The sequence below is a fragment of the Punica granatum genome, chromosome 1 (genome assembly GCF_007655135.1).
Source record: "Punica granatum isolate Tunisia-2019 chromosome 1, ASM765513v2, whole genome shotgun sequence".
Taxonomy (NCBI): domain Eukaryota; kingdom Viridiplantae; phylum Streptophyta; class Magnoliopsida; order Myrtales; family Lythraceae; genus Punica; species Punica granatum.
This window is the reverse complement of record NC_045127.1, coordinates 10,624,270-10,640,636: the sequence shown is the minus strand read 5'-3', so window position 1 is coordinate 10,640,636 and position 16,367 is coordinate 10,624,270. Positions and strand designations below refer to the sequence as shown.

Below are 16,367 nucleotides of genomic sequence, written 5' to 3'. Positions count from 1 at the left end.
ATAGAATCCACCGCTACGAGTACGCTAGCTTAGCTGTGATTTCTGTCAAAAGGCACTTCGGCTTCTGAGAAGTATTCATCACATTACACCATCACTTGCCCAGCCCTGCACTGCAATCAGCCCCAAAGGACACAACAACTTGTGTATTTATATTTTCATCCCTATATAATCTTAAACTATATAAAAATATATATATATTATTATCATTCACATGATACAATGCATTCGACAAATTACGCTCTATGTGAGCCAGCCTTAGAGATTTTAGGATCTAGTAAAAGCGGGGATAGATCAAGGTAGGGGCTGAGCGGGGCAATCGCCTGACTTGCCTCTTCAATTTTTGATCAAATTTCTAAATTTTATGCTTCTTTTACCGTCCAAAGACCTTGGCTCCCTTGATCTAAATGCAGCAACTATCGATAACAAAGTATTTGATAGAGTGATAAACAGTTTCAATTTCATAAAAAGGATAATACAAATTCAAATTCCGAAAAAATACTTATTGGAAGGAGAAATAATATTTAATACTCGATCTCCCAGAATTTAGGGAATATGCGCGGGCTAGTTGCTCGGGTTAAGTAAATAATCGTTGGATAGTATTGAGACGATAATTATGAAAAATAATATATATATATATATATATATATATATATGGCAAAGTGAACAAATTATAGTCAACAAAGAATATATTCCTCATTATTTAAATGTGCAAAATATTAAAAAAAACACTAATCTCAAGAATGGTTACTCCCCAATAAAATTTAAATTTTCATCTCCATATGAGTCGAGAAGTAAAATAATATTTGTTAAAATCAGTCGTATCTAAATTTTTGTAATATCAAATAATTACTACAAACAAATTATAAAAAATTATCTAAAATATGGACATCCATATTGACAAATTTTTGCTCTAGTTTTTCATATTATTGGTGTTAGGTTTACCTTTAAAGAGCAACCGAGAACTTCTTCTATTTGGCGCAAACTTCTATCGATTGTCACACTGTTATTGGGAGTGATTTCAAAAGACGCGATTGCTGCAAACTGTAAATAACAATAATAATATTTAATTCAACATGAATGTAAAACATAAATATGTGATTCATGGTCTCCCTTTGGGTTTTCAAAGGTAACGTGGCGACATGATATTGCACCACTAGTCATATGCTTATTAGTGGTGACACGCAATGTCAGGCAATGCAAGCACTCCTCCGTCCTATGTGTTTCAAGATGCATCGACCTAGTTTTATAGTTGTGTATAGATACTCGACCTCCTGGAATTTAAGGCATTGTCGCTCATCTTCGTCTGATGACTAAAAGTTTCAGGTTCGATAGTTATTGCTTGACTACCTTGCCTATTTATTAACTATTACGATTTGTATTTTATCGTACTCAAATCCAGCGTCCATCCTTAAAGCACCTTGGGACGAGAGCTACACCAAATTTTAAACGAGATTTAAGTTTTAGTTGATAAATTAACGATACTGATTCGATTTCACGAAAAAAGAATGAAAGAAATGAAAGAAAAAAGGTGGTGAGGATATGTCCCTCTTGAAGAAACTGACGATTCTCTTCATCTCTCCTCTGTTCATGTACACCTCCTCATCTCCCCCTGCATTTATGTTATTTATTTATTTGCACGCCATTATTGTTTATATTGTCCCCAAACGTCTTCTCTTTTGCTCCTCCCCCCCTAGCTGTCCGTCACAGTGCCTCAGTGCCACAGAGTCACAGACACAGACATTGACACAGAGGTTTTGGTATTTGATCTATAATGGGCATGAAACTCATCTGGATCATCAGCTGCCTGTTCCTCGCAGAGTGCTATCTCAGTATGTTTCCATGTCCTCCTCTTTTATTTTTAAATTTTTTTCCCTTTTTTCCGGTGAGATCACGACGTGAGACTACTCATCGCTCGAGCGTCGGCTCTTTCGCGGTGTTTCCAACCCCACACTGCAAGTAAAGCGTGCTTGCTTAGTCTGTAAGTTGCACCACACGTAGCGGTTTGTTTATTCAAAATTTTAATTTAGGGAGAAATAAACGCTTAAAAATGGGATGAATATGTTTACCAACTTATGATGCCTGTAAAGCAGAGTTCTTGGCACTGATTAACAGACAGAACAAATAGACCGAACACGGTACCCGGGACTAGTAGAACGCCGTGTTCTCATATTAAGTCGAGTGATATATACCGATTATTCGTAAAGTTTAAGGTGACAGAAAGGTCTACCGACTACATATGTGTAACAGGTTTTAATGGGAATTGGTGTGATCAATGATGCTGCAAGTATTGTCAGTGACACACATACATAGAGATTTTCCGGCAAAGTGCCAAGCTAAGCTTTTTGTTACAATTCGAGTTTTACTGATCACACATGTAAAACTCGTAGTCTGCCTTCTCCATTTACTGCTAATAAATTTTCTTTGAGTATAAATAAAATGTAGTATCATGAGCTGTGCTTGATTGCAGTAGCCATCCGTGAAAAGCCATGACTTTTTCTTCTAGTTATTTCTTCTTAGATGTTTCGGTTTGCTAGAAACATATTGTAATCTATATTTTTTCGGCTGCCAAGCAAGTCCAATTGATTAGTTTCGGACATATGATGTGAATGTTAACTACGGCCTTAAAAGCAAAGGCAGATCCATATGCTTAAGCTCCAATTTGGTTACGTGAATAGGAAGTAGGAATGGGAATATTATCATTTCGGTCCACTTTTTTGTGTCTGTTTTGTCCATTTGAAAGTTAAAATTGACAATGTGGAACAATGCCGAACGCCGCAGTGCTGAAGGCAGAAGGTGGCAGAGTGGTAGAGAAGGCAGAGGCAACTATCCCGGTGACGACACTGTCGCCCCCGGAGGGCAATACGACCTTCGTCGGGGGGACGACATGGTGCGTGGCGCTTCCTGGAGTGTCCCAAGTTGATCTGCAGAGCGCACTGGACTGGGCCTGTGGACTCGGGATGGCCGACTGCAAGGCCATCCAGGAAGGTGGACCCTGCTTTGAACCGGACACCCTCCTGTCTCACGCCTCCTACGCTTTCAACAGCTACTACCAGCAGAATGGGAACTCCGACGTCGCTTGCAATTTCGGGGGCACCGCCACCCTCACAAAGGCTAACCCGAGTATGTTCTGTTCTATTTTGGGTCCATCAACTATTAATTGTCTATTGGCAAAACCGTAAGGTCAAAAGAGAGGGATCTCATTAGTTTTTCGCTACTCGACATATTGCAGGTTACGCGAAATGTAGTTATGCTGCATCCAGGTAAGTCCACCTCCGTGTTTTACAAACTTCTGCCGCAATGATTTCCTTCATTACCAAGAAAACAACTTACGGGCTTTCCTTTTCCTTTCTCCTCCCCTTGTTATCACAGTTTGAGCTCATCGGCGCCTCCACTCTCCTACCATGGACCGAGTCACTTCTGGTGGAATTCGATCGGGATTCTGCTGCTTCTCTTCCTGAGAAGAAGCTGATGGATAAAGAAGAGAGCGAAGAATCGGTCCTATAAACCCAACTGGCCCTTTTTGTTCAGTGCATGCAACTGATGAACTGTAAGGAAAAGTTGCAAAAGCGTGATTTAATTTGCTGGGTAATATGTATGTCAGTGCTTAGCTTAGCATTTTGGCAAGGAATCAGTGTCTTGTCTGCTTCTTTCCCTCATCAATATTTTTCCTAAGGAATCAGACAAATGTAGCTTTTCTCGTCAACAAGAAAGTTGTAATTGTCATTACTTAACACAGTCCAAATCTTCTTTATATATATATATATATATATATATATAATAATAATTATTATATAATATAATTCTTTCATGTACACTTTATCCCAGGTTATTTAAGCTTAGGAAACTACCATACCGCTTAGATTTGATTAGGTGTCCACCGTTGGATTGCGATAATTTACCTTCCGATAATTAAACAAGAGAGGTACCTCTCGATAATTAAACAAGAGAGGTCTGATTCAACGGTGTCGTTTCCGACGGTATATCATAAACTCCCTTGAGTTTAATATCGAGTAGGAAGTCCTTTGCATCTCTTCATGATACCAAAGTAGATTAGTATCCCAAGAACAGTGGACCATATGGAACAATGACAGCAACTAGCTATATCCCACTGCTCCTGAACCAATGGGACCATATTGACCAGGACAAATGGCTCCACGGACTCCATATTTTGGGATCACTTACATTCGATAGTATAGTATAGAATAGAATAGTATAGTACAGTATAGTATAGTATGGAGACACTTCGAATCGATTTGTGCATTCGAAAATGTCTTGGCAAAAGGAAAATGTCTTGGCAAAAGGAAAAGTATCTTTTTTTTTTTGGATTATGAATGAGGCCTATGACCTAGAAAGGGAAAATACATTTATCGAGTTAGGGAACAAGTATAAATAATTTTCTCAAAAATGATAGATAAACTTATGATATTTCATAAAGCGTCAAAATTTTATGACGAGTATAAATACATTTACCACTTTCAACCCATCTCAGTCCATCACTGTATGATTTCCTTCTCTTGAAGTGGTTCTATAAAATTATACGGGCTTTTTTAAATAGTCCAAAAGACACAGTCCCTCGAGCAAAACTATGTACTTTATTAAGAAACTCTCCAATATTAAATGAAAAAAAAAAGAAATCAAAATGAGTTGATTTAGATGATTTGGTATATGTTTTTTTTCATGTAACATCTTGGATTCTATTGTAAATGAGTAAAAAATATTTATGATTATGATGATTTTATCTACTAATGAACTAATCGAATTCGAATTTGAATTAGTTGAGAGTTAGTGGTCTTTCTCGATTTCTCACAAAATGAAAAGAATAAAAAGAAAGAAGAGTAGCCAACAGAAAGAGACAAAGAGGACGTCCCTCTTCAGTCCTCGGGCAGAGTTTTCATCTGTATCGGATGTCTCCCCTCCTCAGTCCTCTCCCTCTCCGCCTCCTCTTTTGCTTACGAGAAAAAGAATAAAAAGAACCAAGGAATGAGTTTGAGGATGGAAATGGCTGTGTTGAGAATGAGAAACAACGAGAGGCAAGGCAACCTATTCATTCTCGTGTCTGTCCCAAAGCATCCTCAGATTAACAATTGACAATAGATTTTCGACGATATACAAATTACAATGAATTATGAGCCGTCTCAAGTTATAAGAATGGTAAAAATTAAAGCTGTCGAGGGCACGCGGATTCTGACTTCCCTCTTTCCCTTTTTATGGTTGTGACTACAGCATCATTTTGCATCCATAGATAAAACGTGGCCTCGTCGAGCGACTGAGCAATGAGCATAGGGCTGGCATCTCCTTTAATGGCATTGTTGATAAGGAATGCAAACATTCCCAATCGTCTTTCTTCTTCTTCTTTTCCTTTTTTCAATTTTAATGGATAAAACTCTCCCAATATGAATTTTCTTCATTCACAAGATTACTTTATATAAGGAAGGAGAACAAATACTGAATCACTTAAAACAACCAATGTTACCATCGTCTTTCTTCTTTCAGTTCCATAGGAGATCTAGTAGGGAAGTCTGCGATGCGATGCCAAATTGGGCCGAGGAATAGGAAAAGGCCACAAAAACAATTGGGCCTCCATGAACCCAACAACCCAATCGAGACCCATGACGAGGCCCAGCCCAGCCCATTTACCTTCCCTTCTACCTCGGCTATCACTTCAGCTGAAAGAAGCCCGACAGCAGCTCCGGTGCCTCCTTTTCTTCAGTCTTCCATTGCTGCTGCTGCTGCTGCTGCTTTCGCCACTCTCCCCAGAGAAGCCTAGAAAACGAGGTCGGAAGAAGAAGAACCTGAGCAGAAGGGCGAGAAGAAGAGGAAGAGGAGGGCGGAAGGCGGCCTCCCATCGATATCAAGCCTCCACCATGAGCATCTGGAACTACGTGGTCACGGCTCACAAGCCCACCAACGTCACCCATTCTTGCGTCGGCAACTTCACCAGTCCCCAGGAGCTTAATCTTATTATAGCGTAATCCTCCCTCTCCTCCTCCGTTCCCTCTCGAAGCCCCTACCATTGCCTTGTCGAAAATTAGGTGTTTAGGGTTCTTGGTTGTCTGGGATTGGTTCTATTGCTAATTTAGCTGCTGCCCGGTTGTTCACCTCTCGTGCTACTGGTTAATTCTGGAACTGAGCTGTTGAATTTATAAAAAAGATGGGTTTTTGTCGATGTCGTTGCATTAGTTCGAGTTCCTACCCTGATGCGGAGATAAATCGTGTTTGGAACTATGAGTGCTTGGTTGAATAATTTGGTTCGAGTTATCATGTCTACGGTTCACTTGGCCCTTCCTAGACTGTACAATGTAAGCTGTGGCCGAAATTTGCCGTGTTACATTTGATATAGCAATGCTTTCACATTTCTTTCCTTGTCACTTTCCTGCTTCAGGAAATGCACGCGCATTGAAATTCACCTGCTCACCCCTCAGGGTTTACAGGTACTGCTTTCGCTTGCCATTGTTTTTGGGTACAAATCCTCGTCATATATTTTATTTCATGATCAATGTCATAGATGCTCCGTATGAATACACCTTCCCATTGTGCTACACACTCAGTAACCAAAGTGGGAGCTTTTCAAGAGCATCGCTTTTTCTGATTTTAGATTATAAGCAAATTAAATTTAGGCGTTGAGCCGAAAGTTCTCTGCTGCAGCCTATGTTGGATGTGCCTATATATGGAAGAATCGCAACGCTTGAGCTTTTCCGGCCTCATGTGAGTGTCAATGCCTTCCTTTCTCTTTCTTTCTTTTCTTTCGAAATCATCATTTTCTTTTTTAACTCTCTGTCCATGTGTTGGGATTTGGTCATATTGGTCTAGTTTCATCCTTCAGAGGGGTAAGCGTACTTCATCGATGTTCTCTTATTCTAATGACTCTTATATTTCAACAGGGTGAAACTCAAGATTTTCTGTTTATCGCAACCGAAAGATATAAATTCTGTGTACTTCAATGGGATTCTGAGACCTCTGAGCTTGTGACAAGGTGTGTATTCTCAGTTGATTAAAGAAGGTTCATAGCATTGCACCCTCAGTTATTCTTTTAACTGAGACTACATGCGTGTTTTGGCCTTTGGTTATATGCTTTAAGGTGTTTGTTTATGTGACAATGTGTTAAATATAAATTTCCTCTATCACTGTGCAGCGTTATAGATTGAGCCATTGAGGGGACATTGTCTTGTTACTTTAGTAAATTTGTTAAAGCAAGGTTTTGCATGCTTAGAGGGTTATTGCTTCTTTTTTCTGAACCTTGCTACATTCTAAAGCTATTTGTGGATTTATTTTAATTTGAATTTGAATATTTAAGCTTTTAGTTATTTTACATTTTCTGCAATAACCACTCTGCACTTTTTAGGGCAATGGGGGATGTATCAGATCGTATAGGTCGTCCTACAGACAATGGGCAGGTATTAATAAATTCCGTACGCTTCATCATCTCGTCTGTAAATTAGGAGAAGTTATGGTCTTACCAATGTGGCGTTAATGGATTTCACTCCTTTTATTGCAGATTGGCATAATCGATCCTGATTGCAGATTAATTGGTCTTCATCTATATGACGGATTATTTAAGGTTTAAATTCATTTAATTTCAAGATCACGGATTTTCTTTTTCCCAGTTATTTTATCCTAGTGGGCATTATAAACTTGAAATTCGGATATATGTGTTAAGAATGACCAATGTTTGTCTATTCATCAGGTTATTCCTTTTGACAACAAAGGGCTGCTGAAAGAAGCGTTTAACATCAGGTTCTCTTGTGACCAGATGTGCCAATTTTTTTTTCTTTTAATTATGACTAGATGTTATCATGATTTCTTAGTTGCGGTGATATGTATAAGATCTGCATGTCTCTTGTTGACTTTCTTCGTTTTAATTTGCTATTCATATGGTGATCATTTCAGGCTTGAGGAACTTCAGGTGTTGGATATAAAGTTTCTCTATGGTTGTCCAAAGCCAACCATTGTGGTTCTATACCAGGTTCTTCTTGCCATTTCATGTGTTCTATATATCTTTATGCGTCTTCCTTCAAATACATTCCTCACGGGAGCACTTGATGTTGCATTCTCATAGTTGTCTCCATGATTGATTTTGAAAAGAAACTCCATATTTACATATTTGTCCATCCATCATGCTAAGTAAATCATTTCATTTTGCTGCTTCTAGATGATGTACGTTAATTATCCTTTTATGAGTTTATTGATGGAGATGTTTCATTTCTCCCTGTTACAGGATAATAAAGATGCTCGGCATGTTAAAACATACGAGGTTGCTTTGAAGGATAAAGATTTTGTTGAGGGTCCTTGGTCTCAGAACAATGTTGATAATGGTGCAAATTTACTAATACCGGTTCCTCCGCCGCTTTGTGGTGTTCTTATAATTGGAGAAGAAACAATTGTCTATTGCAGTGCTAATGCTTTTAAAGCTATTCCGATTAGACCTGTGAGTAAATTTTCTGCTGCTCATTCATCTGCAGACTTTTTGTTCTACTCTTCTTGTAACTAACAGTCCTTTCTTTTATGATCTAACTGACGAGCTCTTCCAGTCCATCACAAAGGCCTATGGGAGAGTTGACGCTGATGGTTCTCGGTATCTATTAGGCGATCATGCAGGGCTTCTTCACCTTCTCGTTATAACCCATGAAAAAGAAAAGTGAGTTGCCTTTACGCACATACTATACGCTATCAAATTTTATACTGCAGGAGTACAAATTATGTATGCAATTTGTTGATGTTCACCTCTGCTGAATAGCTTTCAAGTTTCAACTGCATGCTATCTTAGATGATGATCCTTAGAACTGATTCTATTTGGACATATGCTTAGTTTTCGTGATTGCCCTTGATGCTATTGCTTGCAATTGTAGGGTCACGGGTCTCAAGATTGAGCTCTTAGGAGAAACTTCAATTGCCTCAACAATATCATATCTTGATAATGCTTTTGTCTTTATAGGCTCAAGCTATGGCGACTCACAGGTGAGAATTGATAAATAGTTTCTGATCCTGGTTTCTACTATAAATCTCAATGTTGATTTGGTTTGCTGATACTTGCACTGTCTTTGATGCACAATGTGCTATTATGGCTTCCATCTTCTTGCATAGCCAAAAAGGAATTTTCATATTGCACTTACAGTGGATGACCATCCTAAGGCGATGGGTATTAATAAAGTTGAGCTTGTGTTGCTTAGTTAGAAATTGATACCAGTAGGCCTCAAATTGTTCTACTCACGAAACTAGCAACTGAGTGATGCCCACTAGTTTTATATCCTGACCTTGATAAGATGCTTTAAATACACAGATACAGGTGGTGCATCATTTGCTTTCTCTTTTGGTTGTATAGTTGTGACCCCAAGACAGTTCTTACAGCTTTGAAGAAGTGATGTATATACTTGAGTTTGTTTGAAAGGTTTAACATCCTCTAATGGTGTTTGTCTGTGTAGCTTATCAAGCTAAATATACAACCTGATTCCAAAGGTTCGTATGTCGAAGTGTTGGAGAGGTATGTCAATTTGGGGCCAATCGTGGACTTCTGTGTGGTTGACCTTGAGAGGCAAGGACAAGGTCAGGTTGTAACCTGTTCTGGAGCTTATAAAGATGGTTCTCTCAGGATAGTTCGGAATGGGATAGGAATCAATGAACAGGTTTGACTTATTCCTGGCAATCCTCTTTTCTGCTTTAAACTTACTTGTTTCATAATTTTTTCCCCCCCGTTAGAGTAAGAGATACGAAACTGCAGGCTTCCGTGGAGCTTCAAGGCATCAAAGGGATGTGGTCACTGAGATCTTCTACGGATGATCCATATGATACCTTCTTGGTTGTGAGTTTTATTAGTGAGACCAGAATTTTGGCAATGAATCTTGAGGATGAGTTAGAAGAAACTGAAATAGAAGGTTTCTGTTCTCAAGTGCAAACTCTTTTCTGCCATGATGCTGTATACAATCAGCTTGTTCAAGTAAGTTTACTTTTACATTGTTTATTTTTACATTGTTCACTTACATAATTGAGGCCATCAAAGTCATTGATCATCTCAAGACTGGAAAAATATTGTTAAATAACTTTCTATAATTTATCCCAGCTATCATAGAGCAGTCATACATTTATTAACTTAAATGGCAGGTCACTTCAAGCTCTATAAGACTTGTGAGTTCTACAACAAGAGAGCTACGCAATGAATGGAATGCTCCCTCAGGGTATTCGATCAATGTTGCCACTGCTAATGCCACTCAGGTCAGGTCTCCATCATCATAAGTTAATTGGTGTTGGCACTACATTTCGCGACTTCAGCAATTTTTATTACCCAGAGGAAAAACTATTTTTGTCGGTTTGTGACTATTTCAAATATTTTATTCCTCCTCTGTTTCCTGTCTAAGATTCAGCAATTGCTCATCTGCAATTCTCCTTTTAGTTGAATCATAATTGAATTGCTGTCATCACAGGTCTTATTGGCAACTGGAGGCGGCCACCTTGTATATTTAGAGATTGGTGATGGGATTCTGACAGAAGTGAAGCATGCACAGTTAGAATATGAGATCTCATGCCTTGATATAAATCCAATTGGGGAAAATCCACATTATAGTCAGCTGGCAGCAGTAGGAATGTGGACAGACATAAGTATCAGGATATTTTCACTCCCTGACCTGAATCTCATTACCAAGGAGCATTTGGGAGGAGAGATAATACCCCGTTCTGTTCTCCTCTGTGCCTTTGAAGGGGTATGCTTTTCTATTTTAGCATTTCGTAATCCGATGCTCCACTCTTTATCAAATCCCTGAATCTGTTCCCAAAACACTGAATTTCCTTGGTGGTACATGATTTCACTTAGATATGCCAATTAGTGAAGTGACCTTTTATAATGCAGTCTAGAATAGTAGCCATAGAGGTTGCGTTACTGTTAGTCATCATGTGTGCAAAATTGGAGCTTTGGGGACATATCTCTGATCAATTTAAAGTGTGCAAAATTGGATCTTTGGGGACATATCTCTGATCAATTTAAAGAGCATTAGTATTATGAGTGCATTCATGATGTCCCCAACTGATTATGTCTTCCCTTGTCTTTTCAGATATCTTACTTGTTATGTGCCCTTGGAGATGGGCATCTCTTGAATTTTCTATTGAACATGGAATCAGGAGAGTTAACAGACAGGAAAAAAGTGTCTCTAGGGACTCAGCCTATCACACTCCGCACTTTTTCATCAAAGAGTACTACACATGTATTTGCCGCATCAGACAGGCCAACAGTCATTTACAGCAGTAACAAGAAGCTACTTTACAGCAATGTGAATCTTAAAGAAGTCAGCCATATGTGCCAGTTCAATACTGCTGCTTTTCCTGACAGGTAGACTATTCTTTGCTAGACCATTAACTGAAAACTGTTTTTGCATAATTTCCTTTTTGGAAGCAGTTGTTCTGCATGGTCTTCTGTTTACTTCTTATCTTTTCAGTAGAATCTCTAAATCACTTAAGATGATGATTAGAGGACTGGAATTTTTTTCTTTTAATGCTATTGGTCTTGTATGTCTGGTGCATTATTTGTACTGAGTTTGCCCGGGATTAGATTGACATGTGAAATTTCAACATTCTTTTGCACTACACAGATATTTTTCTGCACTGTATAATTTGAATAGATAAAATTTGAGGACTGAGATCTATAAGAAAGAGTCAGGAGAATTTGGAAATAAAAATATTGTGAAAGTGGAATTAGGACTGGGAGAGTGTGAAATAGAAGGGAGAGGAGAGTGGAAAGTGGGTAAAAATTATTTTTGTTGTAATCTAATGATTACCATTAATTAATATCATTATGAAAATCATATGTTAGACCACCCATTTGTAGTAGTATAAATGAAGTTGATGCATGGATCCATCGTCTAATCCTCATCCATTTGTCTATTTAATTGTCATATAATGCTGGAAATAAGGAGATAAGGGACTCAAAAGATCATCCTCACTTTTTCTAATACTGTACCTTATGTAGATATCAAGAATATAAGCTGTTCATGGCTTAATTGGAATTGTCTATTTTTCAGTCTTGCGATTGCAAAGGAAGGTGAGCTTACGATTGGCACCATTGATGATATTCAGAAGCTTCACATACGGTCCATCCCGCTTGGTGAGCAAGCACGCCGGATATGCCATCAGGAACAGTCTCGGACATTTGCAATTTGCAGCCAAAAGTACAGCCAGTCAAGTGCAGAAGAATCCGATGTGCATTTCATCCGCTTGTTAGATGATCAAACCTTTGAGATAATCTCAACATATGCGCTTGATACGTTCGAGTGTGGTTGTTCCATTCTCGGCTGCTCTTTCTCTGATGATAATAATGTATATTACTGTGTTGGGACTGCATATGTTTTGCCCGAAGAGAATGAACCAACCAAGGTAACATTGGATGTGAACATGCACTTGTTTGCCTACAGTTTGGATTTCATTGAACCTCAATTCTCCTTTAAATGTGTGCAGGGAAGGATATTAGTTTTCCTAGTTGAGGATGGGAAGTTACAATTGATCGCAGAGAAGGAAACAAAGGGAGCAGTCTACTCTTTGAATGCATTCAATGGGAAACTATTGGCCGCAATCAATCAAAAAATTCAGCTGTACAAGTGGATGCTACGAGATGATGGGTCTCGTGAGTTGCAGTCAGAATGTGGGCATCATGGCCATATACTTGCTCTTTATGTGCAAACTCATGGGGACTTCATTGTGGTTGGTGATCTGATGAAGTCTATATCACTGTTGATCTACAAGGCAAGCTGCTAATTCTCGAGCTCTACTATTATCGTTCTGATGTGCCTTCTGTTCTGTCCTTTCTAGATTGAAAATATCCTGGGAAAAAAAAATGGGAAAAGTATTTATATGAGCTTTTGATGCAATGTTGGTAAACTGGTCTTGAGGGATCGAGTAAATGGTTTCTAGGGATCGAGTAAAAAGTAATTTCCCGGACTCATGCTCAATGAAACTCAACTTTTTCCGACCAGAACAAGTGTGCCATCTTGCGGGAGTTGCATTGTCTTTGAAATGGAAGTTAGTAAGATATGGACTCTTGTTTTCATTTTAAGGACACTCACCCTAGGCAAAAGCTATTTGAATTGACACGAGAATTCCTGTTTGGTGTTTCCAGCATGAGGAAGGGGCTATCGAAGAACGGGCTCGTGACTACAGTGCAAACTGGATGACTGGTGTTGAGATATTGGATGATGACACCTACCTCGGTGCCGAGAACAACTACAATCTCTTCACAGTGAGGAAGAACAGCGAGGGAGCCACTGACGAGGAACGGGGTCGCCTCGAAGTGGTTGGCGAGTATCACCTCGGAGAGTTTGTGAACCGGTTTCGACACGGTTCCCTGGTCATGAGGTTGCCCGACTCTGACGTCGGCCAGATCCCAACAGTCATATTTGGGTCAGTAAACGGTGTGATTGGAGTCATCGCTTCCCTCCCGCATGATCAGTACGTGTTCTTGGAGAAACTTCAGTCGAACATGAGGAAAGTGATCAAGGGCGTCGGGGGGCTAAGCCATGAGCACTGGAGGTCATTCTACAACGAGAAGAAGACTGTGGATGCGCGGAACTTCCTGGACGGGGACCTCATAGAGTCGTTCCTCGACCTGAGCAGAGGTCGGATGGACGAGATATCCAAGGCCATGGGGGTATCGGTGGAGGAGCTCTGCAAGAGGGTCGAAGAGTTGACAAGGCTCCACTGAGGATGCTGTTTTCGCCCCTCGAGCAAACCGGGTCCATGATCATCCCCAAATTTCCATGTCTGCCTGCCGACCGGATTCATCACCTTTGTTTTTTGAGCTTCTGGTTTTGTTGTGTGTAGAATAGCAACATTGTACATGTTTGTTTTCCTCGTGTCCACATGAAGCACCATGACAGTTATCTTCGTCGCCGTGGTTTCTTTTTCTATTATTATTAGGGTAAATTGCACTGGTGGTTCAAAAAGTTTTATAAATGTGTCGATGTGATACAAAAAATTTTTTTTGCTATATGATGGTATAAAATATTTCGGAGTTGTTTCAGTATAGTATAAACTGTCATCTGGCTATTAATGTCGTCAAGTCGTCCTTTATAAGATTTATAAATTTGGCATCATGTAACTTACGCAAAATATTTTGTACTATTAAATTACAATTTCAAAATATTTTACACTATCATGTAACGTCTCACAAAAATTGATTTTGCACCATCAGTGTCGATTTGACGGCGTTAATGATGAAATGATGATTTATATTATACTGAAATAATTTTAAAATATTTTGTATCATCAAATAATAAAATTTTGTTATATTACATTAAAATATTTGTAAATTTTTTTCAACTATCGATGTAATTTACCCTTATTATTATTATTATTATAAACATATGATATGGTTGAGTTAACCGAAGTGTTATTACATTGAACATGTCTTCTCTATTTGATTGAGATCGACTGCGCTGATTTAAATGAATCGCAAGCTTGATTCGTGAAAAACTTACATAAAATTCGACTTTAGTGAAAAACTTACATAAAATTCGACCTTGGCTCAAGCTCGAGCCCACTCGACTTAATTCGATTTCCCTTTGATGCTCATAACATATTACATAACATGGGTATATCCACTCGAACTCAAGCACCTGCAGGTTCACCCTTGTGCCGGTTCAGCTCTTCGTCAGCCTTCCTCATGAAGTGGTCCCAGCCACTGCCTGGCGCCGTGTCCACATAATCGTACGGGACCGCCGTCTTCAGCCCCGGTCTCACCCCACACTGGCTCTCCACTATCCTCATCTCCGCCGCCATGCCCTCCCCCATTGCTTCCAGTTCTTCCCACGAGAAGAGCAAAGGCAGCGTCGACCCGCCCCAGGTGTTGAAGTCGATCACCTTCACTGTCCCGTCCTTGGTCACGTACACGTCGAACGCGTAGCGCTCCGACTCAAAGCTCTCCCTCACTCTCCCCTCGAAGAATTCCTCCATCAGCTCCTGGAGCTGGTCCTTCTTCTCCAGCAGCACCGGGTAGAACGTCGTGACCTCCCGTTGGCTTATCCCGACCAGCCGGCGGCTGCTCACGAAGCACCGGAACTCCATCTCCGGCCGCAGCCCCGGGTGCCACTTCCGGAGTGCGAGGAAGAAGCTCCCCGGCCTCGACGCGGCCCTGTCGCTGCAGGAGTCATAGGCGTGGCAGAGGTCGTGGACCAGCGAGTCCGACGAGCGGAGCAGGAGCGCGATCTCGCTGAAGGAGGTGCACCGGAGGGTCCCGCTGGGGCTGATCCAGGCAGCGTCCTTGGGGGAGCTCCAGTTCAGCTTGGGGAACACGGCGCCGCCGAGGGACTCGATCGACTCCCGGACCTTCAGCTCGAGGTCCGGGAAGGAAGGCGGGGGGAAGCGCTCGGACTCGTCCTCATCGGAGCCCTCGGAGACCTGAAAGTCATCCTCGTCGACGGGGTTGCGGACTCGGTTGGGGAGGGCGTCTTCGTCGGCGACGGAGGCGGGAAGGACGAAGGGGCCGAAGTCGTCGAGGAGGTACTCTACGAAGGATTCAGGGAGCTGGAGAATCCGAGTCTTGAAGGAGGCGGACTTGAACTTTGGGTACCATTCCTGAATCTGGCACCGGTCTACTTCTGCTCTCTTCATCTCCAGCGACGAATTCGAGAGCTCAACGATCGCCAGGGAGGCGCCGCCGAGGCGGAGGAGACTGAGAGGCGGTGGTGATGCAAGTCGGGACGGCGGTCGGAGGGGCGAAGGAAATGATAAAACCATGTAGCTCCTCCTCCTATATATTGAAGCAGGCCCATATCTGACGAACTTATTAAGCCCGATTGACATTTAGGTCCATGGGCCGTAACACAACGCCTATGGGCTGCAGCCCAAGATTTTATTCAAAATTGAATTGAAATCGAAATGAAATTCTGATGATGATTTCGAGTTGGTCGTGACGAGAAGGAAAGAAATTTAAGGCGGACGACCGAGCTAAGGAAGAGGACCACCTCCGATTAGACTTATTCTCTGATCTCATCGTCTTATCGCTTTGGGCCACCCATAGGCCCAAACTAATAATGCCGATCTTATAGTTCCAATGTGTCATACTCATCGCCCGGATAAGAACAAGCGTTGTAAATGATGGTCCCCTGAGCCCAGATTTTGTCTCAACTAGTCGATGTCGATGCTTCATGGAATTGGTTGCCTGGACCGGCCTATTATCCCCGTTCCCGCACCGCATTGCGCCCTCTGCGGGCACTTGATACAAACTATTGACCATATGTACCCCGAAGCATGTAATTAACCGAAAACAAAATCTGGGGCAAACATCAATAAGTGGCTTTTCTTCACCAAAATCTGGGGCAAACATCAATAATTATATTATATTTATCTGTATAGTCATGGACTCAAAATGATTTACCTCCATATTTTTTTTTCCC

The 16,367-nt window shown here is 40.8% G+C and overlaps 3 protein-coding genes across 4 annotated transcripts; 2 read left to right on the top strand and 1 right to left on the bottom strand.

Moving 5' to 3' along the window:
• The first annotated feature begins 1,521 nt into the window (after positions 1–1,521).
• Positions 1,522–3,749, top strand: LOC116192182 (glucan endo-1,3-beta-glucosidase 13). Of its 2 annotated transcripts, XM_031520650.1 has the most exons (5): positions 1,522–1,589; positions 1,695–1,829; positions 2,779–3,120; positions 3,230–3,260; positions 3,370–3,749. In XM_031520650.1, exons 2-5 carry the CDS (start codon positions 1,772–1,774, stop codon positions 3,467–3,469), a joined length of 531 nt encoding a protein of 176 aa, XP_031376510.1. In that variant the 5' UTR covers positions 1,522–1,589; positions 1,695–1,771; the 3' UTR covers positions 3,470–3,749. The 2 variants fall into 2 exon arrangements, with proteins under 2 accessions (XP_031376510.1, XP_031376509.1); XM_031520649.1 differs by lacking the exon at positions 1,522–1,589 and having other exon boundaries at positions 1,623–1,829.
• A 1,940-nt stretch (positions 3,750–5,689) lies between these two features.
• On the top strand, positions 5,690–13,960 carry LOC116193482 (DNA damage-binding protein 1). The gene is made up of 19 exons (XM_031522202.1): positions 5,690–5,968; positions 6,383–6,431; positions 6,646–6,705; positions 6,882–6,973; positions 7,343–7,394; positions 7,496–7,558; positions 7,685–7,734; positions 7,888–7,963; positions 8,216–8,425; positions 8,529–8,635; positions 8,847–8,955; positions 9,420–9,620; positions 9,716–9,931; positions 10,096–10,206; positions 10,416–10,691; positions 11,040–11,314; positions 12,003–12,354; positions 12,436–12,720; positions 13,094–13,960. The coding sequence occupies exons 1-19, from the start codon at positions 5,865–5,867 to the stop codon at positions 13,673–13,675; spliced, it is 3,270 nt and encodes a 1,089-aa protein (XP_031378062.1). The 5' UTR covers positions 5,690–5,864; the 3' UTR covers positions 13,676–13,960.
• Positions 13,961–14,412: 452 nt separating this feature from the next.
• Positions 14,413–15,731, bottom strand: LOC116193490 (cell division cycle protein 123 homolog). Its single transcript, XM_031522214.1, has one exon. The coding sequence runs from the start codon at positions 15,706–15,708 to the stop codon at positions 14,581–14,583; it is 1,128 nt and encodes a 375-aa protein (XP_031378074.1). The 5' UTR covers positions 15,709–15,731; the 3' UTR covers positions 14,413–14,580.
• Between the last annotated feature and the right edge of the window lie 636 nt (positions 15,732–16,367).